Source organism: Mesitornis unicolor, unplaced genomic scaffold (assembly GCF_000695765.1).
Source record: "Mesitornis unicolor isolate BGI_N332 unplaced genomic scaffold, ASM69576v1 scaffold3088, whole genome shotgun sequence".
In the NCBI taxonomy this organism is placed as follows: Eukaryota; Metazoa; Chordata; class Aves; order Mesitornithiformes; family Mesitornithidae; genus Mesitornis; species Mesitornis unicolor.
The window spans coordinates 27,801-55,792 of record NW_010200948.1 but is presented as its reverse complement, the minus strand read 5'-3'; the positions used below and the strand labels follow the sequence as shown (position 1 = coordinate 55,792).

Genomic DNA, 27,992 nt, shown 5'->3' with positions numbered 1-27,992 from the left:
TTTAAGCAGACTTCTTCTACCTCACATACCTAATTAAAACTCCTGAAAGCTTCCTATGTTGCTCAAAATACAAAGCATAGCGGTAACACAAAAGGAAGACAAAACAAAGCGAAAGGAGGGGGGTGGGGAACCAAAATAACAAGGGAAGAGCCCCAATGTTGTACCTGACGCGTAGCAAACTGTACATTATATACATCTTCGTCATGTGTTATCCTCCCAGAAGAGCAAAGGAAAAGAACTTGGTAACACAGAGAGAGGAAAATAAAAAAAATATACACCCTGTATTGTATTTGCCATGGAGCAAGCAACATGTTTATACACTAGTCTCTATAACTTAACGCTGTGTAACAGCATTTCTTTTCTTTTCTTTAAATGTACAAAACAAAATATCTATCGAGAAATAATCTAACCATATTGCTCTTCAATACACTTCTGTAGACAAGTAAGACTCAAAAGTAAACTCCAGTAAATCGCAGCTTTTGGGAGCCCACGAGTGGCTACAAAACTCCTCCTGGCTCAAGTCAGTCCTTGGAAATATTACCATGTGCTGCCGAACTTCAGTATATAAAGGTGCTATATATATTATCTATCTCTCTCCCGTGTACAGACAACGCGTGGCGAGAAGGCTCGGTGTCGTCGTCGCTGAAGCGTAAGAGACCGGTTAACCTCACGTACAGCAGATCCGTTTCCATGTTCCATGCATCTTACATTTACTTCATGAAAATGAGGACACAAATAGGAAGAAAAGGAAAACTTTAGTCAAACACTGCTTTCGATACGCTGCGGCAGAGGCCAACGTCCTTCAGTTCTAGAAACCACTGAATTTCCCTTTTTTCTTTTTTTTGTGTTTTTTTTTTAGTCAAAATAAATCTCCAGGCTAGAGTACAAAGTGCAGGACCAACCCACTCGAGGAAGTGACTTTAAAACCGCGTTACAACGGCACCATCCCATTCACCAACTGGACCTTCATCTCCTGAAGGCTGTTCATTATCTTCTTCTGGTGACCAACAAGTGTCACTCCCAGCCGCCTCAAATCCCTGTGGGAGAAAGCAGACGTTGGTTCCAGGGACTGCTCAGGCACACGTTGCCGCGCACACCACGCGCCGCGCGCGCCGATGCTGCTGCCACCGCCTACCCCTTACCATTGGCGGCTCCCGAAGCCCTCTATAAAGAAGGCAAGTTTATTTTTCCCCATCTTTAAAACTACTTTTTTAATGGTTGATGGCATCTGAAATGGCTGAGGATCACCTCGCCGGCCAAGGGAAAAAGCTGGACAGTGAAGCATCAGCATCGGCTTTGGCCAAGGACTCCGCTAGGCATGAGAAGTCCTATTTCCAAGAGAAAAGCTGTGAAAGAAAGCCCACGTTGCAGTTTCCTCTTCTCCTGGGAGAGGCTGGTATTTGGTCTCGGATACGAGCAGCGAGGAGTGAGGTCAAGCCACGCTTCCTTCCTCTTCAGACAAGGCAAAGCCAAAGATACAACAAACCAAAATCCTAGAGCCAGCTCCTAGACAGAGCTGATTGGCAAAAGCCCTGAGCACGGCCACCACCCCAAAGACCCCATAAAGTCAACAGGAATTGGCAAACAGGTCCCCTCTGGGCCTGTGCAAATCTTCCTATGTTTGGGGTTTTTTGGGGTGAATTCTACAAGCCAAAGGTGCTTGTGTTGAGTCTATTGGGTTGCCAATACCACGCAGAGCTGTAAAAGGACACAGCTGATGTGAAATGCAGAATGAGGAGGAAAGATTGTCTTCTCAGAAGCTCAAGCCCTCTAAAATGTAGGTGTCTAGACAAAGGCAATCAGCAAGGTTTATGTCAGTGGTGTGAAAGAAGCTCCTCCAGGGGACAATTTATCCCGTCCAAAGACAGGAGTGGGACAAGTTGTCCCTTGGAGGTACTAAGGCAGGACCTTGGGTGATCAGATTCAATGACACATCTAAAGCCAGGTACTACCATGGGTCCTGGTAGAGTATAATTCTTAGAGTATAATAATAAGTATTCACAGAATCATTAAGATTGGAAGAGACCTCTAAGATCATCAAGTCCAACCATCATTAATGTAACTTCTTTATAGGGGGGAAGCATTTGCAAAGAAATTGTATAAATAAAACCTCAGAAGAAAGATCAAGACGGGTCCATCCATATTTCCAACGCAAGACACCGAGACTGCTGGAGAAGCAGCTTGACTTGGAGGAGATGTGGGGTTTTGTCTGAAGATGGCCACCAGAGAAGTATCAACCCCTCTCCTTCTACATCCAAGCTGGACTGAATAAAGGATGTTTTCAAAGTAGGGCCCTACGGTCCTGCCAACACACACATGAATCCCAGAGCAGCCTTTTAGGAGGTTCTCCATTGAAAGCCAGAGGGACGTGATCTCCTCAAACACACGGGTGTTTTTTGGAAACCACACTGGCGAGGCTGGTACATGCAAGAACCAGGACATCTGGGAGCCCAACCATCACCTGAGATATTGCAAACCTGGCCTCCAGCTCACCGAGGTGAACACATGCAACAACCCCCAAAAGTGAGCTACCCATGGAGGTGCACCTCTCTCAGCAGCTCCGTACTCTGGACTGAGACTCCTGTGTGAATACAACCAACCATCCACATCCAAAAATTACAGATGAGCACTGCTTTAAATGAAAAGCAATCCTGAGCGAAGGTTGATACATTAACACGTAGGCTGGTTGAAGCCAAAAGCTAGAGCTGTTGTTCTCCAAGGACTGTCACACTTTCAGCCTTTTGATTTGGAAAATACCAGTTTTTCTGCTCGAGGCTAAACACTTCATTTCATTATCGTACCCTTTTTTGGCGATGCCTTTCGCCGATGCATAGGGGAAATCACAACGTAGGGGGCAAGGAGCAAGGGAGGTCAATGAGATACAACAGCAACGCTCCTTACGCGGCGGAAAGGGCTGCAGCACCTGCAGAAGACGTCTACCTTCTCAGGGGGACACGCTTTCATTTCGGCCTCCACTGGATTGTGAAACTAGTTCAGCAAGCCATCTTAATAACGAAGGAAAATGTAGTAATGCTATTGTTACATGCAATTTATTTTATGTACACAGCACAGTTGGAAGTTCACACCAGAGATTAAAAAAAATCCCCAAACAAACCAAAACCCAAAACAGTACAGGACCTGATTTTTTAAGAGAGCCAACATCCATCTTCCCCCTGCTGAGTGCTGCTCTGCTGGCACTTTTTGAAAATGCAGGTAATTTCTGAGGGGGTATCTGAAGTGCAAGCCAAGCTCTTTTGAAAATCCAGCACCGCGTATTTCACATCTGTATCATTTCTGATACTCCTGCGTGTGATCCAGACAAAACAGCCTGAAACTAGGAGAAAGGCATGCACCTCTTGGTGCTTCACATACAGCCTAATCAGAAAAGCTATGCACTACACAGCTTCTTTTTTTCCCTTAAAGTAGCCCCCATCACCCAATAACCTTGAGGAGCCCCTCATTGATTTCCAAGAGAGAAAATAGAAAAAGGAGTTTATGGTTTCAATCCATTTGCTGCTCACCAGGGGATCCAGTCTATTTTATTTTTTTACTCAATATTGAATCCTCTGAAATGCGGAGCCATCGGCCAAAGGACTCCTCAGAGAGGGGAAAAATACACCGTGGGGTCTTTTTTCCTCCACAAAGATGGACCAGAAGTCTAACCCAGACCACAGCTCCTGAGCCAGATATGCTCTCCCAGGATAAAATCAGCAGCTTTATTCAAAAGCCACCTTGCACTTCACAAAGCTGGCAACAAAACTTTCCAAGAACTGACCAGAAGAACCCAGAAGCTTTAATTCTCATTTTCAAGAGTGGTTTACAGCACTTTACACGCTCCTGTGCATCCAGTGCTGAAGGACTTCAAGCGACAAAAGGCAGAAGCCAATTTTAGACAAAACCAGGTACCAAAACCAGCTGGTTTTGGCACCAAAAAAATCAACTTCTGTAATTTCACTGAGTTCAGCTCCGCAGAGGAGATGTTTGTGGGTATCTACTGGGGCTTTGCAATAGAAATGCGCCATTCCCTGCAAGAAAAGGCACAACGAAGACCCCACCTTGCCACGCAAGAGACCCTACCCCAGATGTTGGGTTTTGTAGGAGTCGTTGCGGCACGGGCGCTCCCCATGAAGATACATGCATCCATCTGCCATGGGGGTCTTCAAAATACTTGACCCCTCTCCAGCAACAAGACAACATTGAGTCTAGATTCAGGGAGAAGTTTCCCTCCTTTTCACTTCTCTTTCATCCATGTAGGGCTGAAAATGGAAATAGGCAGGAATTCATACCACTTGCTAACTCAGCACTAAGAGAATGACCTAAGTTGACCAAAAAACCAAGGAAATTAAGGGGAAAATTGGTGTCAGCTCATCCCAAACAACACAAAAGCCCAGCTGCGATGTGCCAGGGACACCACGGCATCCCCTTCACTGCAACATCCTCCATTTACAAGGGTTGAAGTCACGGTCTCCACGTTGTAAGAAATATATTTAAAACATTTTATTTACAAACAGAACTACTTGTACACCATGGACCGGTTTGTCAAACACAGCGTAGACTAGGACGGGATTGCCACAGAAAATACAACCCCCTGACCAGCCGTTAACCATGCAAGGGCCAGGGTCCTGAAAGATCTCCATGGCCGGCAGCCATCAACCTACCCCAGATCTTTTGTATTGCGTCTCTTCCCATCCAGGCCAAACTTCACCACTCTTCTTCACGTGGTGCAACTTTACAATTGGCCATGCAGGCTGGGACTACTCACAGAGTTACGGATCAGTTGGAATGAGGGGAAAGAAGAACAACCTCCAAGACCTTCAGAAGACGCTAAAGAGAGAGGAATCCTCTTGGCAGGGACTTTTGCATGAAATGAGGATTTAAAAAAAATGTCTTTTTAAGAGTTCACCTGCTCTTGTTCGTGATTCCCGTCCTACTCGATTACGAGATAAGAATTGGTTTGTTCAGAAGCAGACGCGGTACCACAATCCCAGGACGGAGATTTGGGGTTAAAAATAAGCCTCTAGAGCAGGTGAACTCTTAAACGCTCTTCATCCCGTGTAACTTGTAATAAATAATTTATTTTATTTTAGAAGAAAAAAAAATACAAGGCAAAGCAACACAGCACATATTATTACAAATATTCAGAGCTCTTCATCTAATAACAAACAACAGGGTGTCCTGAGATTCAGTGAGTACAGACTTTTCAAAAGGTGGAAGTATGTAGTCCACACGGTTAGTAATTGGTCCAGTCAAGGGTCAGACTGAAACTCATGTCATGGATCTATCTATTCTTGAGTATTGTCCTGGTAAAGTTATTCTTGCAGTGGATTGAAAGAGCTCCAGACACACTCAAGGTCACTAGGTGGTCCACAAGTTTAAAGAGCAGGTCTGGTCCACTGGAAAGGTTGCCTTCAAGTCTGATATCCAGTTGGAAAGAGGGGGTGGAGGGTGAGGCTCCACTTTTCACAAGGTGATTCGTCCCTTTGCAAGAATTAGAGCTAAATGTAGATATCACTCTCGGTTTCAACACATACATTTTCAGGACTTTGCTTAAGCAGGCAGAGCTCAGGACTTGGGGCGATATTCACCAGTTTTAACTTTTTAACCTTTAGTTTTCAGAAATTTGTCACAAATACTACACTTTTCTGGAATAAAAACATCAGTTTGAAAGAAGCAGGGCAGCAATTGGGATTTTGCTTTGCATGCTGGGCAGGGGGATCTATTAAAAAAAGGAGAAAAAAGCTGAACATCTACCATCTCAACCAGGTCCCGTAAAGAGGCCAGAAGCTGGGTGCCCACAGTCACCAGTCCTGTCAGTGTTATGGCCAACCCCTCCGAATTTTTTTCAGTGGATTTTAGAAATTCTTTAGCTTCATCACGGGTTTGTTTGGTTTTTCGTTTGTTTGTTTTCCCCTGCCTTTTCTGGCAGCAATTATCCAGCTCTCCTTTTTCCACGTAATTTCCACATCTGTCTCCTACGCAGTTTGGATTTGGGGAATATCATTTTGGATGGTATTTGAAGGCAACCTCTTAAATTGTAAAGAATGTTTTACTGAAGTCATGTGGGGAAAGCAAGCTATTTTCAAATGTTCAGATCATCTTTTCACCCGATCCCCCCAAGTCCCAGCTCTGGAATATACCAAACAGTTGCCTTTATTCAAAATGACAAGGAACATTTAACCTGAATTCTCCTTTGCAGGGTACAAGATGTTTTGTTGTTCCCTTTTACAGGGAGAGAGAAAAAAAAAGAAAACCTCTGGAAAGCCAAAACCCCCAGTATATTAACCTTTAAAGGACTTTCTTGTTCAGGTATTTATCTTCTAGTGAACACATGAGAGTTGATCCTCCCCCAGGAGCCATTTCTCTCCCTTACTTTGTTGATTTTAAGGGCAATCTGACAGTTTCCGTCAGCCTGAGCATGCGGTTCAGGGCTTCACATGCGACACTTTTCCTCTAAAGCCACTGCGATGGTTCCTCCCTTTTTTTAAACAGCTGAGAATCTGGTCCTTTGGCTCTTTTTTTTTTTTTTACTCTATCTGAGAGGGATGAGAAAAGTCTTGATTTGGATGGCTGGTTGGCTTTTTAATGAAGAGTTCACAAAATAAACCTGAGTGGGGTCCAGCCTCTTGCTAAGCCACCGCTGCAATGCAAAGGTGCATGGGATGCACCAACAACCAAGCCTGACTGGTGCAGGCATCTCTGCCTGGGGAGGGGTGGGATTTACTATTTACAATTCATTTGACTTATTTTTTCTTGGTATAAGAGTCACATTTTAAGAGTGAAATCAGTACCAGGTGAGCTGCCGACAGTCATGCCAACAGCCTCAGCCTTGGGAAGATGATGTAACCCAGGCTGAATGCTATGCACGGGGTCGATGGTGCCTGTCTTCTTATAGCTAGGTAAAACTGGCCAGCAAAAGCTTGTCGAGCCACCTGCGGGATACCCATTCACAGACAATTTTGTTTCCTGCACTGCCGCTTCACTCAGCCCTTGCCTGAGGTCAAAGCTTTTCAACTTGCATTTTTTTTTCCAACTGAAACGCAAGATGGGTTCATAAAACCTCAGCTTCAACCCCACACCTCCCTCCAGCAGCTCCCGAGGCTCTGAGGCATCGGCTCCTCGGTGCTGCTCTGCTGCTGTGAAAACCCTGAAGAAAGCTGAAGCTGAGCCGCTCAGACACGGTGTCTCCACTGGGGCCAGTAAAGGATGACATTTGTGCAATAAAGATCATACTGGGACCTAGTGGAGGGGGTCTTAGGGGCTCTTTGCAGCTGGTGAGGGTCAGAGCATCTCTGGCAGCTATAATCTTATTTAAAGAGTTTTAAACCAACTTGTCTTTCTGGCTAGAACCATATGGCTAATGGATTTTTTGGTTCACTGTCAACAGGAAAAAACCCCAACATTTTGAAGTACTTTCTGGCCTGAAAAGATTTTGAGGGATACTTTTGAAATTTCTGGAATACCAAAGAGTAAACATACAGAAGTATTTAAATTTTTAAGTCAAATCAAGGAGATAATTTCACAATCTGAAATGTTACTCTCAAGAAAAGCTGGTAGCTGGCACACCTGCAATAGTTCCTTCTATTATTTATTAATTAGAAATGGGCAACTCAATGAATACTTTCGTCATATTACAGTGCACTGCGTCTTGTGTGCTTTGGGGGAAATGCAGACAATCCTCCAAAAGGGGAGGTTAGGAATAATTTCGTTGGCAGGCTGGGATGCTAAGACTGTTTGAAGTTATATCAGCAAGCAAATTTCTAATTCACTGTAAAAAATGCCCATTAAGTTGGGGTCAAACTCAACATTTTCTCTGACGCAAATCTAAGCATTTCACTTGTGTGCATTTCTCTTAGAGCTCTTAAAACTGCGTAAAATTCTAAAGAGGAACAAATCGGAAGCTTTTGTGAAACCTAATTTTCTTTTCTGATATGACTCATTCAGCCAAACAGGAACAAGTCTGTGATATAGTTTATACGATCCGCATTTTCTACCAGAACTTGCTCTGATGCTAAGATTGAGGTGGCACAGCAGAGGGGAACACTCCAATGTTCTTCCTTTCTCTTAAATTACTGTCTCATCCTATCCCTCCTCTTCCCACGCACCCTCTGCCTAGGTTTTCCTGCTGTGTGGACACCTTAGGCATGGACCTCTTCCTTGGTCAACATCTGTAGATGACCAGTCTAAATGTAACCCCAAAGCCTGGTGCTTCTGAGCAATGCCACATCAGATGAGTACGTAAGGAACCATGAAGTCCTCAAAGCCCAAAGCAACACATAATTGCAGGACTAAGCCGAGAAACCGCATGTCTCAGCCATCTGAAAAAGGACCTAGGTAGATTCATGCGCCCTGGCTCCTTAGACATCACCAGAGAGGACTTCACCCCTACCTGAGGGGTTCATGTGAGTGACTGAAGTTAGGCTGGGTAAGTTCAGGTGTAAGGGGCAAATACTGGTGATGCGGATGGAGCAAATAAAATCTGAATGAGTAGCGATGCTCTTACTCTTCCTATATGCTCCATGCTTGACTCATCCCACTAAGGCAAAACTGAACTCAGTTGGGGGTGTTACCATCACGTGCAAAGGACCTCCTACCCTGAACGGTGAGCTCCACAGCAAGCCCAGGGGCAGACAGGAGAAATGCTGTAGTTCTGCAGGGTTTGGGCAATTTTCCTTGTTTTATTCCTAATCCTTGGCACTGATTTGATATCTGCACTGGCCATCTGCATGGGGTCGGAGGAGCCACGGCCTCCTCCAAAGCAGCATGGAGCATAATCCTTCCCTTTCTGCCTCAATGCCTGCAGTAACCTAAGCTCAAGTAACCCAGCTAGGAAGGCAAGATTTGGGGCAGGAGGGAAGTACAGACATAATTAAGGAAGCAAGATAGGCAATTAAAGGTGGAGCACAACAAACCAGCAGCCCCAAGGCATTTACCAAGTCATTTTAGTGCTGTCACCCCAACGGCACTCACTCCTACGTGCAAAAACCAAGGGCGCATTCAGAAGGAAGAGTCTTGGCCGGGGAGCCCTTCCCCTAGAGCTGTGGGTTTGCTGATGCTCTTCTGTTCACGTCAGCTGTATCTATGCTCATTTTTGTTAGTGTTAAATACTATTTCCATGCTTTACTGGGCCTGACTGTACCCCTGGCTATGTCCACATCAACCCTGAAACCAGCTAATTTGGTGTAAAGCCAGTATAGCTCAGTGGGGACTCTAGCTCCTATATATTCACTAGTAGTGTGGCTTGGTTTTTGTTTTATTTGTCTGTAACTCCAAATAATCAACTGCTATTATGTTGAGAGGACAGGCTGTCAATTATTCAAACTCAAACATTAATTTCTGTGAGTAAAGGAGCCAAAGTACTGGCTGCCAATGCAGTGACCGTAAGCTTTAGTCTTGCCTGCACTTGTTATCATCAATACAGATGCTAAAAGAGAAACTGCTGACTGCAAATAGGGTAATGTTTTCCCTTTCCCTCCTCCCTACATATGTTTGAATATGTTTGCCTTCCCCACTCCTGCAATTCCAGCAAATGAGGTGAAAATGGACACTACTCACTCTAGGGTCACCTGAGCCACAGCATCCATCGAACTGTATCCATTCTCCATGAAGATCTCCGTGTACCGACCCATTTTGATGGCTTCCAGCCACTCACCCACCGACCTGTAGGCACCACTCCCCACTGGACTGTGCTCCACCAACAGGTTTGATACTCTGAAGACAAAGGCAAAAACAGAGAAGGAAGCAGAATCAGTACCAAGATGAACACAACGTGACTCAGTCGCTTGTGTTTTTATACAGGAAAGGTGGCTTTTTCATCATGTTTTTGTAGTGACTGCTGATATGCAAAGGATTAAACAAACCACTTCACTTGTGACTTTGCCCAATTTTGAGTTAGTTACTGCCATTTCTGGTCCACATTGCAAGCAGAAAGAGGAGGAGAGGACTAGTGTCCATCCCAGTACCTCTAGGCTTCTCTTCTACCAGGCTTCCCCAGTCACTCTTACTTCAAGGTCTTGGGTTTCACCCCTCCCACTCTGTTTTCCTCCCCTGCCTTTAAAGCTCATAATTAACTTAAGACAGCCCAGAACCTGGAAGCCGAAACCCAAATTACATTTCCCAGCAGCGGCTGTCAACGGCAGGCTGCTGTTAACACTTCAGGGGCTGCTCCCGCAGAATCAGGTCGGGATTTTGGCTGCGGGCAGCCTCCGGTGAGCCCTGCAGAGAGCAGCAATGCTCCAACCACGCTCCAGCCTTGAAACCAGAGGCAGACTCCTGCTCCCGCACCCTCACTCCAAACCTCCACACGGCAATTACTACCTGCTTGGCTATGCCACCCACGAAAGCAGCAATTCAGGCAAATAATAACCCTTTGCCGCAGCAGAAACACCCATGTGGTACCTGGCACTAGTGACCCGTGCTGCGTACGGGTCCACCACCCAACGAATGATGTGCGGGGAGCAAAGGGGGCTTGTCCAAGGTCAGTCATGAGGAAAACCAGCTTCTTCCCCTGCTCTGTACACCAGGACATACAGCTAACATAAGCCTCGCATAAAGATGATCACCAACAGGTAAAAAAAAGGACTCAAAACGTTTGCTGGGTCAGCCTCTGACGGTGAGAGTTACACTTAAAAGACTTTCAACTAGAAAGAGAGCTGGGATATTATATTATTATAGCACTTCAGGAATCTTCATATATTTTATGAGCACATTAGTATTATTTGTTTATTTAATAGCAATGCTGAAGGGTCCAATAAAACGTGAATACTTGCAGTACCAGGAGCATAATGGCTTCCCATAACATTTTATACACATGAGGAATTCAAAACTCCTAAGTAATCATAATGAGAAGTGGATTTTCATCACTAATGTCAGGAGGTACCTACTGATATGCACACGCCGTAATGTAGAGAGTGGCTTCCTCCCTTATTTGCATTAATGAGAATTTCCATAAAGAATACATTACATATATAAAAAAACCCTTTACAGCTGCTGTATGTTGAAATTATGATTCATAGGGAATTACTATGGTCTGGGCACGGCAATCTATGGTTATAGAAACATAGCCTCAAAGCCTGGCTGTTCAGGTGCTCTATCCACATCGAAAATACCCACAGCAGCCTTGAAAAGGTTTGGAAATGTGTGGATTTGTTCATGGAATAAAACACTGGCAAAGTGCTTAGCAGCTCATGGAAATGGTTTACTGCCTATTTTCCTCTTTTCTGGCATAACAGTTTGGTGTAAGAGTGCACAAACCACTGCATAACAGGCCTTGAAGATGACTGTTCTGAAATGAAAATAAAAGAGAAACATCCCATATTTTGTGCTCTCATAAACCTTTTCCTGAAGGTTTGCTCCTGACTGACATTACACCTAATTGCTAATAAGAGTCATTTCTTCCTCAGATGGTTAATGATGCATGTAAAACAGCCTGAGGAGTCGGATCTCTTTTGTATTTAAAAATTCAATGCACGGAGATTTCACGTTTCTTCTCTTCCAGTGCATGAGATGCCATGCATGGGGACATTTTTTATAAAGACACGCACGTGTCCTTTTTATCTCTTCTGAGAAGCAGCTTTTCTGAAGGGCCTCTTCCAGTGTCTATCAGGGGAACTCCACTGCCACCAGTGAAGCAGCACTGGTTTATATGCACCACTCCTTCATGACCTTGCGAGGGACTGAGTGATTAGCACAGCACAGGGGCTTAGAAATATAATACTTACAGTGAAAAAAGATAAAGTATCTCCAAGACTCCAGCATAGCAGAGACCCCAATACTAAAACTCACTAAAAAGTATGAAGCTCTCTTTCTCCAAATGCACCTTTATCTCTTGACTATATTTATGTTTTCTGTAGCTGTGTAGCTATCGAGACTCATGTTTAATTGCACACAGGCTGCTCCATTAGCGGTTTTAGCAAATGGTTTGCATGCAACTCTTTGAGAGCCACAGAGATCCTCTTGTGGTTACCAAGACCATCAGAACTGGAGGTGGCAGCTAAACACGCCTGGGAACAGTTGTGGGAGAATGCACTTGGACATCCGTGAGCTTTGCACATCCTGAGTTCCCCCAAGAGTTGCTCTTCGTTTGTATTACCCAGATAAAGTCAACAGGCAGATAATCTGAGCAGTGTTTACAATCTACCTCATGCACTCAAGTCGTGCTCTCTCTAACCTTGGGGTAGAGCACAGATAGTTTTATCGTACACCTATAAATACTGCTGAAACTCCAGGTTCTGAAAGACAGGCCGTGGTAATTTTCTTTGTGGCAGCAGCACTGCTTTTATAGAGTAACCAAATTGCTCCCCTGCCTGCCAATTTAAACAGAAAAAGTTGATTTGGGAAAACTCCCCTGGACATAACGAAGCAGGAGGAACATCCACCCACAGACGCACACAGGATAAATAATAACTCAACCCCAGGGGCGGGTATTCAGACAAGGGTCTTGCTCCGAGAAATGGCTCTGGCCTGAGCGTGTACCTGCTCGATGCATTCACCAACGTCTTCAAGCTGCTGGGGTTACGGATGAGCTTGTCCAACATGCTGACAATTTCGTCAAACTTGGGCCTGCTGTTGCGGTCCTTCTGCCAGCAGTCGAGCATTAGCTGGTAGAGAGCAGCAGGGCAGTCCATGGGACTTGGCAGGCGATAGCCTTCCTCCACGGCTTTAATCACCTACAGGAGACAAAACACAGCCTGATGGGTTGCTTTGCTTCCTCTCACCCTTTTCCCCAAATGCAAATTGATTTAAACAGAGAACTTGGGGATCAGCAATATGTTCATGTACAATCCAACTGCTCCCCAAGATGGGCAAACCCAACACACCCCAATGTCTTTTAGAATAGGATAACTGAATAATTTGGTTGGGAAAGACCCTTAAGATCATCGAGTCCAACCATAACCCATCCACCACTAAACCATGTCTCTAAGCACCTCATCTACCTGTCCTTTAAATCCCTCCAGAGATGGTGACTCCATCACTTCCTTTTTGTAGCGAGGGGCCCTATTTTCTAGAGGATGGTTGAATAACTTAATTTTTGGTCACCACAAAATGACTCTAGAAAGCCCAGGCACTGTTGCAACCAGGGGTCCACATCTCAGGTTGCACTTGTTCAAAGCTCAGCTCTGCAGATTATATTCCAAGAAGCTCCCGGATCCTGCCCGGAGTCCACAAACAGCAGCCTACGGGGCTTTCTGGCATCTTCTTGGAGTGCAGCGATATTGTTTATTCAGATGTTGGCTTCTTTTTAAATGAAAAGGCATGTGCTAGACCACAAATTTGTATTACAGTAATAAAAGTCTGACTGCATTTCAAAAGAGACTTTGAATGCTAATTGATGGATGGATTCAAGGCAGAGGCAGAACAACCATCTCATATATCATTCAATACTGTCTGGGTCTAGTCGTTTCTCAGTGTGGCCACATTTCTGCCAGGAATTTCAAATGTCAGCCCAAGAGTATGTAAATTAAAACCAGGGGAGGGTTGTAGCACTGATTTCAAATACAAACCATCTATGGTTCTGTATCTAAAATAAATGACATACACATGTGCTGTCTGCCCTCTTGCAAGGCAGAAATGAATAAACGAAGGCAGAACTGAAGAACACAACTTGTTTTCCCCAGTTCAGGGCAGATTGACAGCAGGGTTCCAAGCCCAGCAGTTCCCATTTTGAACCCTTTACAATTATGAGAACGTAGCTCTTGTTTCAAGCCACGAAGGTCTGTGACTGTGCCAAAAGAGTCCCAGCAGCCCATAGAATCATTAGGGTTGGAAAACACCTCTCAGTTCATCAAGTCCAACTGCCACCATGCCCACTAAATCATGTCCCAAAGTGCCATATCTACAGATTTTTGAACACCTCCAGGGATGGTGACTCCACCACTGCCCTGGGCAGCCCCTTCCAGTGCTTGACCACTCTTTCAGTAAAGAAGTTTTTCCTAATATTCAATTTAACCCTCCTCTGGTGCAACTTGAGGCCATTTCCTCTCATCCCATTGTTTGTTACTTGGCAGAAGAGACCAATGCCCACCTTGCTACAACCTGGACACGTTCCAGGTCCTCAGTGCCATCTTCACACTCTGTGCTCCCAAGACTCATTGACCAAAAAGGAGCTGGAAGCAGCTACTGCTCTGTGGAAAACCGCAGTGCGTCACTGCTAGATTCCAAGGAGTGCCTCAGATGCCATGCATTCTAGGCATCTTCTCACTTAGGGTTTGAAAACATCCCGTGTTTAAAAAGAAGGCCCTGTGGTTAGCATGGAAGTTGTTTTCCTGATCTTTAGTCACCATACGAGCAGTACAGGAAGAGCCACGTCAGGCTGGCATTGCAGGAAAGGAGGTTGCTCTGAAATTCGGGACTGCATGGATTGCTTTCAAATCGTTCTCCACCACAGGGCTTGTCGCCAAGTGCAAGAGTCCCAGGAATGAGCTGGGCTGTCTGAGTGCAGTAGCGGGAACCTCAAATCCCCTGAGGACGTAGGTAGTGGAGAAGTTCGGTACTGAAGCACGTCTGAATTTCTGGCCCACAAGACCTGCAGCTCTTTTTTTTATGCTCATCTAAGGTTTCATCTGTCGGTGGAGCAGTTGCACCGCTCTCCACCCAACCTGAATTGCCTGCAACGCAACCTCCTCTATGTCCTGGCTCAAAAACCAGCCCCACCACGCTACACTATCTGTACTGTCTATTCCTCACATCGTGCTTTTCAGCTGGTCCCTGACCCCAGATTTGCAGCTGCTCTATTAAAAAAAAAAGCCTCAGAGTGGCAGAGCCACAAGAACATTATTTTCTGTGTCCATGTCTGTATTTATAACAATAACGGATCATCCTCCAGCTGTAGCAGAAAGAAAATAGTAGCAAGACGGGGAGCAGACCATCTGGCACCAGCTCAGAATCTCTGAACTACATCTGCAATGGGGTTATGTGTGCTCGGTATTCCTGGCAGCAGCATCGCAATCAATAGCGTTAACTCAATTTACAGGATGTCGTTCATACAATGCAAATGGCCTCAAAGTACTGCGAGGAGCTAGGATGCTGAAATGTACCCTTGGATCTGAAGGTGCCTTGGGGGTCTGGCAATAGCAGGAGCAAAGGAATGAAACGACAAAGATAAGTCCCTTGTAGCCACCACAATGCTTACAAAATAAGAAAATGGCCCACTTGCTGTTCAGTTCATAGATGTGCACTGCTTTGTAAGACTTGAAGAGCTAAAAATGGCACCTAAAAGGAGGCACTTTTGTCCCTTTTCCTCTTTTGGACAAGCACTATTCACTTATGGATCAGGGTGACTGAACTGAGGGCACCTGGGAGAGGACAACTGGGGATAGCCTACTCCAGGAAACACTTTTAGCTTCAGGTTTTCATAAAACCACCAGCCTGAAGACTAAAAAGCAACCGCTGTGACCATTTAGCTTACCAACCTGTATACCACAGGCCACAAAACTCCTCTAAACAATCCCTGCATCAAAGTCTTATCCTGTGGTCGAGTCGGAGCGTATTTTTAGAAGGTCATCCAGAAACCAGCACGACTTTAAAACGTGGTTTGCAGCCTTGGCAGCTACAACGCTGCCTGCCCTACGGCACTGCAACTCCTTTAAAGCAATCCAGCTGTAATGTGGTGAGAACCGTTTTGCTCATCTCTGACTGTGCCTGCGAACGACGTGTGTGTAATAGAGTCCGAAATTCATGTGAGCAGAGCCCCCTGGTCCCCTGCACAAAAGCCAGCGCTGTATCTAACACCTCTGGTTCTTCTGCTGACACAAGGAGGCCTTCAGAAGATGAAGGAGGAGGGCATAAACTGCATGAGAAACATTTCTCTGCCACCACACTGAATTAAAGTTTCCCAGGGTACTGCCATCCAGGTACACGTGTGCCACCTGGAGATGTTACAGAGAGGTAACTCAAGCAAAGCCTGAGCAGCAACCGATGCTCATAAATGTCTCACCAGTCCTCTGCTTTCTGCTGCTAAAGAAACCAGACCTTCAGCTGCTTCTTCTTGGGCCAGTGTGAAATTCACCCTGTACCCGGTGGTGCACAGAGGCATTTGGGTTTTTTGGAGCAGTACTGCTAAGTGTGGATGTCCATAGCGTTACCATCCAGACAAGGGACTCCCCTGGCCACCAAGCTTTACTTCACCAGCCTGAATCTCAGCCTGGCATTTACTGAACAACATCTGTGCTCTGCCATCACATCAGCATTAAAGACACTCACAGCGCTCAATAGCTGGCGTTTTCTGCACAGGCTACGGAAGAAAGTCTCTCTCTTTGATTGAGATAAATCCCTGTGTAGATACACACTGCTTTACCGAACTGCCTGCAAATGTGACAGCCCCAGCAAGGCGGAAGCGGTGGGGCGTTCATGCCAAACACCGTGCTCGTCTCAAAGGTACCGCTCGTTTCTGCGCCTTGGACTCGACGCGAGATGAGGCAGCAGCTCGGCGTGACAGGTAGCAACATCCACTGATGGCAAAGCCCCACAGGCAAAACACAAAAGAAACAGAAGGCTCGGCCAGAGCTTTTGCTGCCAGCAAAAGGGCAGAAAGTCAAAGGGACAGGGATGCTGCTCAAAAAAGGGATGAAACATCAGGTGTTGTGCTGAGGACCAGAGGAAGCCCGTGAGGAGCAAGGATGTGCTTGCTTCGCCCAGCTGGCAGCAGCACCTCCATGAGTGGCAGGGCTGCAGAGATGAAGCTGAAGGGATGAGGAATGACTCTGTTTGCCACATCCAGATTGCTGCATTTTCCCTCCTCCTTTCTCCCTGCTCTGGGGGCCCTGCATGCCTCACAGTGACCCCGATCTCATGCTGGCATCCTCAGAGACCTTCACATGTGATGTTTCTGGAAGATGTGAAGAGGAAGGAGGGGCCCCAGAACATTTGGCAACCTCAGGCTTACATTTTTTTACCCTTAGATAAGTACAGATGTTTACAGTAGGAGGTAGCCCTGCAGTAGGATCAAGAGATCTTACTGGGGGATCTCTTGAAGGGGAGGGGATAATTTCCCCAGGTACCTCCCTGTTTGGAGATGCTTCAGAGGGTAGCCTTAAGGTCGGAGGCTTGAGGGAGCACTGGGGCCCAGGAGCAAGGGGACACAACTCAAAGGGTGCTGTACAAACAAACTTAAATGATGTTCTCAACAAGAGCAAACCTGTGCTCTCTAGACCAGCGACACAAGGGCAACAGAGATGCAGCTCCCTGGACTGCTGTCACCAGAACAAATCACCCAGCTTTTATGCAGCGAAACAAAAGCCCTCTCCACGACTCTCTCAAGTTTCTGCTTCCCGTGGCTGCAGGGGTTTGAACACACCATTGAAACGCTGCCAGCTATCAGCTCTATCCCCTGGCAGACCGTTGTCATTAAGCAGAGGAGGGACAGGCTCCAGCTCTAACAGCATTAGTGAAGCTCCAGCGCTCTCCTGGGGGACGCAGGCTTGCCTCTGCACAGGCAGACACATCTCCCCCTGCGCACAGCCTGTTCTGGGCTGCTGCAAAAAGGAGCATCAAATGCACGGATCGGATTAATCTGGCACCGGGGAGCAAAGCTGCTTTTACAGCGGCTCTCCTCCTCTTGTCCCAAATCCTGCCTCTCCAATTGGAGCACAAACGCCGAGCCCTCAAAATCCCATCGCGCGGCAGCTCCCGCATGTGCTTACGTCTTGGTTCGTCATTTCCCAGTAAGGTCTCTCGCCGTACGACATCACCTCCCACATCACGATGCCGTAGCTCCAGACGTCGCTGGCCGACGTGAATTTGCGGAAGGCGATGGCTTCGGGTGCCGTCCATCGGATGGGGATCTTCCCTCCCTGCAACGAAAAGAAAAGGAGAAAAAAAATTAAAATCCAAAAAGCAGATTGCAGAGGAGGGCAAGAAACATGCAAAAGAGGACGAAACAGCACTTCTTAGAGCACCGAGGGATGTTATTTTCTCTCCGGAAAGAGACATCGAATTTTAAAGTAAATCTGTTTGACAGCATGGGGCCCCTTTCCACATTATCTCAGCCCATAAGCATTTGTAGGCTGCCTACTAATTGGCTGTCCTGAAGGTTTGTTGTTTGAATGCTGTTTGAATGCTGGGACATGTATAGGATCAACATCTCAATTATGTTGCACGGCTTGGTAGGGGAATAGAGTTCCTCCGTCTCTGAGCGCGAGCGGGGGAGGAACAGACAGCTCTGAAGCCAAGGAAGGCTTTGATCTAACGAGGGCTTCATGCAAATTGCTGCGGAAGTAATGCTATTTTTTATTTTTTTTCCCTATAACACGGTCCCGATCCTGCAGAGAGATCTGTGCAGCGGGCACAGAAACCTGTGTGTGCAAAAGACCTGCTTGGCCTCTGCCGTGGGACCGCAAACGATGCCACAGCTGTCAAATGTGCTTTGCTATTTCCTTATCCCCCGTCTGCTGCTTCAGAAATCAAACTTCAGACCAGCTCTGAGAAGGAAAAAGGGAGGGAAAGGGGAGTTTGGATTTAGAAAAGCTTTTCTCATTGGGTTTAAAGAGTCATCTCCCTTGATTTATATCAAAATATATTTTACTGTGAAGTCCTTTCCTCTCGGTGTTGAGCTAAATATTGGAAAGTTTCCCTGAATGCCCCCTAGGAGTGTTTGTTATTGGAAAAAGATAGAATTTGGAACAGATTTTCCAAGCAAAATTTAAAAACTCCTTTCTTCCAAGAACTGTTCACGGGCTTATCAGTGCATGCCTTAAGAGAGGGGCCAGACTCTCGGCAGTGCCAATTAGCACATGGCAGCACACTGGGGCTGGCCGAGAGCCCTCCAGCCCATGGGGATGCTGCGCTCCAGCCGTGCACCGAGCCCCGCCGTGGGGCTGTGCCTGCCAAGAGCTGAAAGGCCTTTCCCAGACTGCCAAAATCTCCGTGGGGAACTGGGAATGCGACCCAGAGAGCTTCCATTGCATGCAAGACAATACCCTCAGGGTAAAAAATCACATTAATAGGCAACATCTGGGCATGCCAATCACTGCCATGAATTTTGGAGGTTCTCTCCGAGCCTGTGCTGTCCATCTCCTCTCCACAGTGCTGGGATGGGTGGGCTCGTGATGCCCTGAAAGGATGGATCCAGAATGAAAAGGGGCAGACCACTTGAGGCTGAAGCAGCCCTTTCTCTGACTGGCAGAAATCACCCTCAATAGGGTAATGTTGAGGGTAACGTGCATCCTTTGCAACAGGCGTTATAGGCTTGGCAATGATTTAAAAGGGGCAAATTGTCCAGAAGATCATGGCTTCCATCTCTGCATGGGTGCCTAAGCAAAGCAATTACTACTCCTCCTCCTCCTTCCTCCTGCTGGTACTCACCGAAGAGGACAGAACGCAGCTGGGAGTGCGGCACCTATGAAAATTTGCTGTTTGACTCAGGTGCCCAACGTGAACTTGAAAGTTATGAGTTAAGTTCTGCCTTAATTGGCCATCCTCACTACAAAGGGACAGGCATTTGCGAAATTAATCTGGTAATGATTAACTGGTGACATCACCAAACCCTCACGCACTCCGGATTTGTAGAAACCTCTTTGCTAAAGAGCTTGAATACCAAAACGTGGCAGGGAATACATTTTTCTTGAGCTTAATCAGTTCAGTACCCTGGTAACTCACCCTGGTTGTGTACGCCGCTTCAGGGTCATCTTCCAAAACTCTGGAGAGGCCGAAGTCGGACACCTTGCAGACCAAGTTGCTGTTGATGAGGATGTTCCTGGCGGCGAGATCCCTGTGTACGTAACCCATGTCAGACAGGTACTTCATTCCCGATGCGATGCCTCGCAGCATCCCGACCAGCTGAATGACCGTGAACTGCCCGTCGTTCTTCTGCAGAGAGGAAGGAGACGTTTGATCAGCTGGGAGTCTCTGCACCCTCGGCATCGCATGTGCAGGAATCAAAATGCAAAGGCGAGTCTCCAGGGATCAAAACCGGGGAAATTAATAATTCATTACTCTCATGCTCTGACCACAAAGCTTTGCAAAGTTTCGCTGTTTGGATTAGGATCTCTGGAGACAAAGCTAAGGAAATGTAGGTCTTTTAACTGGAAATCAAGGAGCCAGCTATTTCCAGTGGTGACTGATGAAGAGACTGCGACTAGGAGTGAACACATGTAGTTATGTGTATAAAAGCACCAGGGTGGGCTGTCTCCGAGCCAGCCAAGTGAATGGTACCAAGCTGCATGTAAATCATGCAGCAGAGGTCCACATGTGGATATTTGTGGGTAGGGGCTCCTCCCATGTTATTACACTGCATTTCTAACCACTTGCCCTACTCTCCCTTCTCTAGCTCTTACATTTCACGAAAACCTCTGCCATGAAAACCTCTTTGCCATGAAAATCCCTCTGGGATCTGTCATGACACAGTGTGGATGTGCTCTGGAAATATCAAGAAGTTTTGCAGGATAAGGAAATCATTTCCACACAAGGCAGACCGCCTTCTGAAATAAACATAATGTTCTCCACTTTGTACTTACCTGTTTGTATCAATGCATGAACCAGGTCCTTCATGCTGCTGTATGGATATACAGATAGATATATATAAAAATACTTATCTCTATCTATCTCTATCTCTATATCCATCTACATATATCTATATCTGTATAAAATATATATCCATATATCTCTATATATCCATATATCTATATTTCTATAATATGTAGATAGAAATATAGATATATAGATAGAAATATAGATCAGAGAAGTGAGATAATCCTGCTTCCAGACATCATTAACAGCTGGGCCAGCACCCAGCAAACATTTTCATTGCTATTAAACATCTGCAAAGACCCCAAACTTTAACCAAGGTCACCCTGGAAAAGAGTCCCAGGTATTACCTTTAAAAACGTATCCAGAGAACCGTTCTCCATGTATTCAGTTACTATCATTACTGGTTTGCCTGGAAAAAGAAAAATGCACCACTTTGTTAGCAGCAATTGATTTAAAAAACATGAACAATAATAAAGCTGTTTCATAACACGCCTGAAAGTGAATATCCAGCCACACAACGGTAAATCTACACCGACACACTGCTGTCCCAGAGGGATGACAAGAGTTTTTTGCCCAAATGTATGCAGAAACAGGGAAAGCAAGGAGGAGGGGATGAAAAAGCAACCCCGTATGATGGGTTGGGTACCAAGCCCTAGAATTCAGATGATATCTGAGGAGGAGGTTGCGAGCTGAACCCAGGTTTCCCATGCTCAGCCTCGTCCTATAGCTCCAGCACCCTGAAATAACGATGGGAGCCCAGCAGGACCAACCGTGGTGACCTGAAGTATCTATGTGAGCTTGGTAACCACCAGAACCAAGAGCAGGAAAGGATGGGATTACATCCCTTGTAATTCAAGTAGTCCTCTGCGGCCACCCTTGTAAACATATCTGGAATAAGAAGAGGAATATTTATGCTGCAGAACAAAGTATGGAGAGAGTGTGAGGGGAAATCAAAACAAAAGTTCTTAACAAAAGACCTGGCCTCCTATTGTTGACAGGAATAATAATGTTCTTCCAAATCCATTTGATTAATTTTCATGCCCGAGTCATTTTAATGGTAATTATATATAGTTTTTGCTCAGTTTTTATATCTAATTTCTCGCTAGCTTGCCACAATGACATAGCAATAATTAATGTGGTGTGCTCCAGTCCTTGTAAATTCAATGAAATCTTATAAGAACATGTAAATTATTTTTTATTTAAATCAATTTCCATTAGCTAGCATGAAGCACAGACAAAAGAGAAACGGTCAATTATTTGTAAAGCACATTATAAATGTCTGGTAGAAATGATCAACGCGCGCTGCCGTGTGTCGTAACATGCGCATAAAGGTAAACGCTCCTAAAAATCGCCGTCCGTTCCACCATTTAGATTGATCTCAATCGTCCCACTTTCCCGTTACCTGAACTATTTGCCTAATTTACTGCTTAATTACCTACATAATAAAGGTACTTGTGAACTTGTCAATCAAAGCACTCACTGTTGGGCAGATACCACCTTTGCAAAGTGAGGGACCTGCGCTGCTTCATTTTTTAAAGTTAGTATCACAGCTGCTGCCTGGGCTCGGACCTTGCCAAAAGCAGTATTTTTGCTGTGAGAAATGCACCACAGGGCCACGAATGATATTGTTGAGTCCCAAACGACATCACGAGCCCCATCGTCAAGATTGAAGCTTGTCTACACACAACACGGGCTGCATACCAGAGGGAGGAGAGATCTTGGGTGATGTTGCTACAGGTTGGCAAGCACGTGGGTGGCTATGCAAGGAAGGAAAACACCAGGCATATCCCTTTTTTCCCACATTTTTTGGTTTTAAACACTAAACCCCCAACTGTAGCACAGGGTCCCTTATGTTTAACACTTCAAGGCAGTGCTGCAGCGAGACTGATGTCTCACTGCTCCACCATCCTGTTGGACCTCCTTCAGGCTCCTGCCTTTGGTTGTCATCTGAGAGAAGAAAAGAAGATTTCTGGCACTTATATTTCATTATCCGACTGCTGTAGGTTGATAGGAATCATGGAGTAAATTAATCTCCTATCCAAAAGCACAGAAATCAAGACACAAATAGAGTATAACTTTCAACAAAGGAAATTCAAAGTAAACATTGGCCCTTCGAAAGCGCTGGGCTGATGCCCCGTGTCAGCAGGGCTCCCTCTCATTGGTGTTAGAGTGCCATAAAATGTGTGTAGGCATCATTCATATCGATGCACTAATGCAACGTGCACACCATCAGCACAGCCAAACAGGGCTGTCATTACCTCTGTAAAGCAGAAATAGCTGAGGGCTTGTCTGCATGGGGACAATGAAGACAATTAATCCAAATTAACTAAGGTGTGCGATTGAAGTAGATCAGTTAAAGGGTATTAAGCCCCTGTGCGGATATTCTCATTCAGAATTAAAAATGGCCTAATTCAATTTAACTTAATTTACTTCCAAAGCAAATCGTGGTGCAGCAAAGACATTTTATCCTAAAGATCTGAATCTACGATAGGGCAATGACTAAAGAACTGAGGGGAAAGAGAAGTTAAACACTAGTTTGAGGTAGCAGAGGAGTTTGGGGTTCATAAAGGTTGTTTTGATCCATTTAAAAGAAAAGAAAAAAGCTGGGAAGAGGCTCCAGATGCCTGATGGAAAAAATCTGAGTGCAGTAAACAAGCATTTACTGAGCTAATGAGGAGCCTGGGGTACATGTACACCCCTGCACCCCAACTCCAGTTGCTCCAATTTAGAAGCAAACCCCTCAGCAGTTTCATGACCTTGGGACCATATGGCCACTTTAGGAAAAGGCAGGTCGCTAGGGAGCCTAATCCTCTCTAAAAGTGGGATTTCCGCCCATTCCCAGAGGCCCTGGCAGCCAGAAAGAGTGACGCCCATGTCAGGAGCAGTTTTTATGGACGTATGAATGTCACTCGCTCCCTGCCCCAAACCCCATAGCCCTGCAGGACGGGAAATGGGAGCTTTCTGTCCAGGACAGATGGACACGGTGAGGCTTTTATGTATCAAAGGCTACACAAGGTGACCCCAGGAAAGTATGATGTTTATCCAATTACTGGGAGAAATCTGCCTTGGTTAATTATTTCTTTTTCTTAGAAGTTTTAGGAAATGCAGTTTCAAGGAAAAATGCAAGGAAACGCTGCTGATTGCAACTTCGAGTAGGTTGTAAGGAAACGAACAGGACAAAGGGCTCGTGTCCTTGTACCTTCTCTACTGGCAACTACTGCCACATCCCAAGGGAGCTTGCCTTAATCGGGGTAAACCCCCTTCACCTACCACTCCTGTTCTTCTTCCCTGCTTCTGGAAAACAAAACTTCGGCTAAAACTCCTGTCCTTGCTCACATCCCGCATGAGCAACTGCAGGGCTCAGCACGACCCTCCCGTGGGCCCCTCGCCAGTGCTTTGCTTCAGCGGTTTCTCGAAATGTGATGGCTGGAAATCATCAGGGGTTGGGGGGCTTTGGTTTATTTTTCTTCCTCCTTCTTTTCAGACTCTTGGTAGCAAAATCCTCCCCTTTTTCCCTGCCAGGGAAATCCCTTCCTGCATCTTGGCACTTCTTTGCTCACCCTGAGGCTCATGTGGTTTCAAAAGTAAAGAATTAAAGGCAGGAGGAAGAAGTGAGCCTGCTTGAAGAACTTAGTGGGTGGCTCAGCACTGCTGCATTTAAAACACTCCTGCATTCTGCAAGTGGAAGGTGATCCTGAGCTATTTGCGAGGCAGAAGTCATGCAACACGCTCCTTTGGATATCCCAAAGTTATTGCCACCTCCATCACCCACTCCTGCTTGATATCATCTCCTACTTCTGCCTCATTTAATTTTGGGCCTTCAGAGAGGGGCTTTCTCTCAGTCCATGCATATTATGCCTAAGGAAGGGAGGATTTGCAGAGGTAGTGAACTTTTACTATCCATTCCAGCTGCAGGAACACACAAACTTTCTTTCACAATGTTGGGGAACCTGTTCCTGGCTGGACCTAAAAACTGTGAAATTTTGGGCAAGGGAAGTTCGCAGTTTTTTGAGAAATTATGAAAAGCGCAGTTGAAATGTCAAGCTACCCAATTTTTCCTCCCCTAACCAACCCTTCCAGCAGACAGGGTTCAAGGACAGAGGTCCACAGCAACTTGCACCTACTTTTTGTGACGACACCTTCCAGGTGGATGATGTTGGGGTGGTCAAACTGCCCCATGATGCTTGCTTCTCCCAAGAAATCTCGCCTCTGCTTCTCCGTGTAGCCCACCTTCAGGGTTTTGATAGCCACCGGCAACTCCCGTTTCCCCTGCAGTTTCAGCCGCCCACTGCAGACTTCCCCAAATTCACCTTCAGAGAAAAAGCAGAAAGAACAAGGTCACAGCGGGCCGAAGAAACGCACGGCAGCTGACCAAGAACACGCACTCATTCATGTGGCAAGCAGAATATCAAAGTTCTCACTATCTCAAACAGTACCACAAGCCAAGTAATTCATATGCACAAGAAAATTAGGGAAAAAACCATAATTTTCCTATATTTAAAGAGCGATGCTTTATATTCCACTGGGTTTTTTCCTCATTTCATGGTTTTGTCTACTAGATGGAAGAGCCCTGTCACATATCCTATATCATCACTCTGTATAGGCAGCTGTAAAACACAAGCCACTTGCTTCTTAACCTTGCTTTGGTAAGTTAAATAGATGGAATGCTGTCAGCCTTTCACAGCAACATATATTTTTATAGACTATAAACCCTTTCCAATTTTACGATCACCTCTTTCAAAAAAGTAACCCAAATGGATTTTTTTTTCTTTTTTCTGGTGAACAGTAAATTACCTCCAATACCACAATTTCAGAGGATACAGAATATTCCTAAGGTTGGATGCAAGTCCAAACAAACAGCTTAACCGGAAAGGAAATCAGAATTTGTCCTTTTAACCAGGGAAGTTTTAGGCTTTGGTTTGTGCTTTTTTGCTCTCTCAGATGACTTCTTATTCCTAATTTCTGCTTTGAGACTGACTTTAATGGGGGAGGAGAAAAAGAAACGCGTTTCCGTACCAGCTCCAATAACTCTTTCAATGGTTATACAGGAAGCTTCGATTTCCTTTGCAAACTCATGGACGGCTTGGTTAGGGTCCTCGTAGGTGTGCGGGTCGATGTAGGTCCTTACTCCAGGCAACTTAACTGCAAACACAAATTAAGAGCGTTATCAGGACACGGCGTGATGGACGATGGGCAATACCCACTCCTGGTTTTATTGGGAAACGCTGCAGCAGGGAAACCTATTTCTGCTGGTCCTCGAGCTGGTGCAAGAGGATCCCGTTCTGGATCTGGAAAGGATACATCAAGAGGAAAAGTACAAAAAACAAAATGTTAAGGGAACAACTTGCAAAGCAAGTTGAACGGATGAGGGTTGACGGAGAGCTGCAATAAATTATGCCCTACCAGTCGCATCTCAGCTAATCAATGGGCCACGTTATTTCAGACGGAGTTACTGGGATTTAAATGAATGGAGCATTTTGGTACAAAGCCCATGGGTTGTACCAGTATAAATAAAATCAATAGCAGACTTTTTCTCCAGACTTGAGAGGGAAAAAGTATTTTCATTATCCGTAATATAAGTTTGTTTTGACAATCATTAAGGCTACTTGCATGAAGAACTGCTCATCGGTCTAATAAGACAGCTACATTACACTGCGGCTCTTAATTGATTTGCTTCCTGCTGCCTTCATTACATAGCACTAATGGAAATTTGACTTTCGCTTAAGATGCGTTTGCCTTTTCCACCCCCAAAAGGCACCTCGCTGTTACCCATCCCCAGATCCCCCGGCACTTGGTGAAGGAAGGTTTTTCAAACACTGGTTTTGGATGTACAGAAGAACTGACAGCAACCATGAGATGTACTTTCTAGCACCACAGCAGAGTTTTGGGACTTCAAATCAGCTTAACACAGCATTTCTGAAAGCATCCTCACACCTCTGCAGGGGTAACTGGGGCAAAGAGGAGCAGTGGGGCTTGGTTCCCATGGCTGGTTGGGGTGGAGCAAGAGTTTCAAACAGGTATTCAGCACAGATATGTCCAGGCCACAAAAATGTAGAGCTATTACGTCCTGGCCAGGCAAAATTAATATCACCTCCAGTCACATAGCAAAGGCAGAGGAACAGAAGAAAACGACTCGCTATAAAGATCTGCTGGTAACGTGCTGGTGTGACTAGGTGGACACGTAAGGACTGCTCCAGTGTTCAGCTCTTTGGGGCAGACAGGTGGGGACTTACTGAGTAGCAGAACAAACTGAATTACTTTGTGACTTGCCAGCAAAATGATTGCTGGGGAAAAAACCCCTCTCACTTGTACTTCTCATGAACACAGAGGGCCAAAACACATGTATACACGTTGGATCTTTACTCACTGTGTCCGTTATGAAAATGCATCTTTTCTTCTTCTGGATCTTGCTTAGCCTTGCTATAGCCACATCGCCTGGAAAGAAAAGAAAACCAACACAGAAGAGCGCTTTTGTCTCTGGTATGGCAGAGCCCTGCTCATTACTTCAAATCACAAAAACCCAGAGCAGCGACAAATCCAACCTCTCTAGCGGCCGCATCACTGCTGTCCCAGTTTTAGCTCATCAAACTACTCGCAATTTCCCTAACGGGATTCAGGGCCCAAGGCCCAGTGCTTTTCAATTGGACTTGGGCTTCTAAATCCCACAGACGCTTCTGAACAGCTCCACCCTACCATACATCTCATTTAGCTATTATTACGAAGAAAAAAAAAGGCAAGAACGGGAAGGACGATGGAAGGGGAATGGGATGAAACATCAGAATCGCAGAAGCGGGATCTCCTGGACCACAGAGCTTTTGTGGATACCATGTGTAGGTATCGCATGGTTCCCTTCAGCCGCTACGCGTCTGCACGGAGCTTTACATTTTGATACTTCAGAAAACAGCCTTGTGTAAACATTCACATCTTATACACATGCAAAATGATGCTTTTATAAAAGAATACCTGTTGCCTCACTGCCTTCAAAGGTATCTTATGTATTCCTGGCTCCAATGAGGTTCCCTGCACATCTCCCATGCACTCATGCAATCCCCTTTGCTTAGCAGCAATAAGGATGGAAGAAGGTCGCTGCCTGACCCATCTTGCTCCCGCGTCAGCACCAGGCAGCGCAAGGGTGCTGCTGAATTGGGTTTGCAACCTCATGCATACCATGCAGTTGCAACCACAGCCATATGGGAGTTGCATCTCCCCCAGGGCATTCTCCTGCTCCTCTTTGGCTGCTCTTCCCTGCCTAATCCCTCAACCTTCTTGCCAGTTTTCTGGATAATAATCCCTTGTTAGCATTACCTGGCTGCTTTGGTGGCGTTTCTGAGACTGCTTCACTTGAACAACCACTGAGGAAGTTACAGGGTAACTGCACAGGCAAGGAGAACTGCTATATACACACACATATATATGTATTTTAAAATATGGGATGAGGTATGGATGGTGCACGCATATCTGCCAGTCTTTCCAAGGGCCCGACGTGATAACTGGATATAGGAACTGGATCATCCTGCGCCCAGCATCACTCA

General features: G+C 45.7%; 1 protein-coding gene across 1 annotated transcript in view; it reads right to left on the bottom strand.

The window, feature by feature from the left end:
* Positions 1-847: 847 nt before the first annotated feature.
* Positions 848-27,992, bottom strand: part of EPHA5 (EPH receptor A5) — a gene marked incomplete at its 5' end in the record, with an annotated part of 47,805 nt that continues 20,660 nt past the window's right edge. The window contains 9 exons of the mRNA XM_010189888.1: positions 848-1,037; positions 9,553-9,708; positions 12,472-12,665; positions 17,637-17,786; positions 19,591-19,800; positions 20,808-20,869; positions 24,585-24,770; positions 25,477-25,602; positions 26,828-26,895. Of these exons, the coding sequence (XP_010188190.1) occupies positions 932-1,037; positions 9,553-9,708; positions 12,472-12,665; positions 17,637-17,786; positions 19,591-19,800; positions 20,808-20,869; positions 24,585-24,770; positions 25,477-25,602; positions 26,828-26,895 (1,258 nt within the window). The remainder of the gene's footprint in view (positions 1,038-9,552; positions 9,709-12,471; positions 12,666-17,636; positions 17,787-19,590; positions 19,801-20,807; positions 20,870-24,584; positions 24,771-25,476; positions 25,603-26,827; positions 26,896-27,992) is intronic.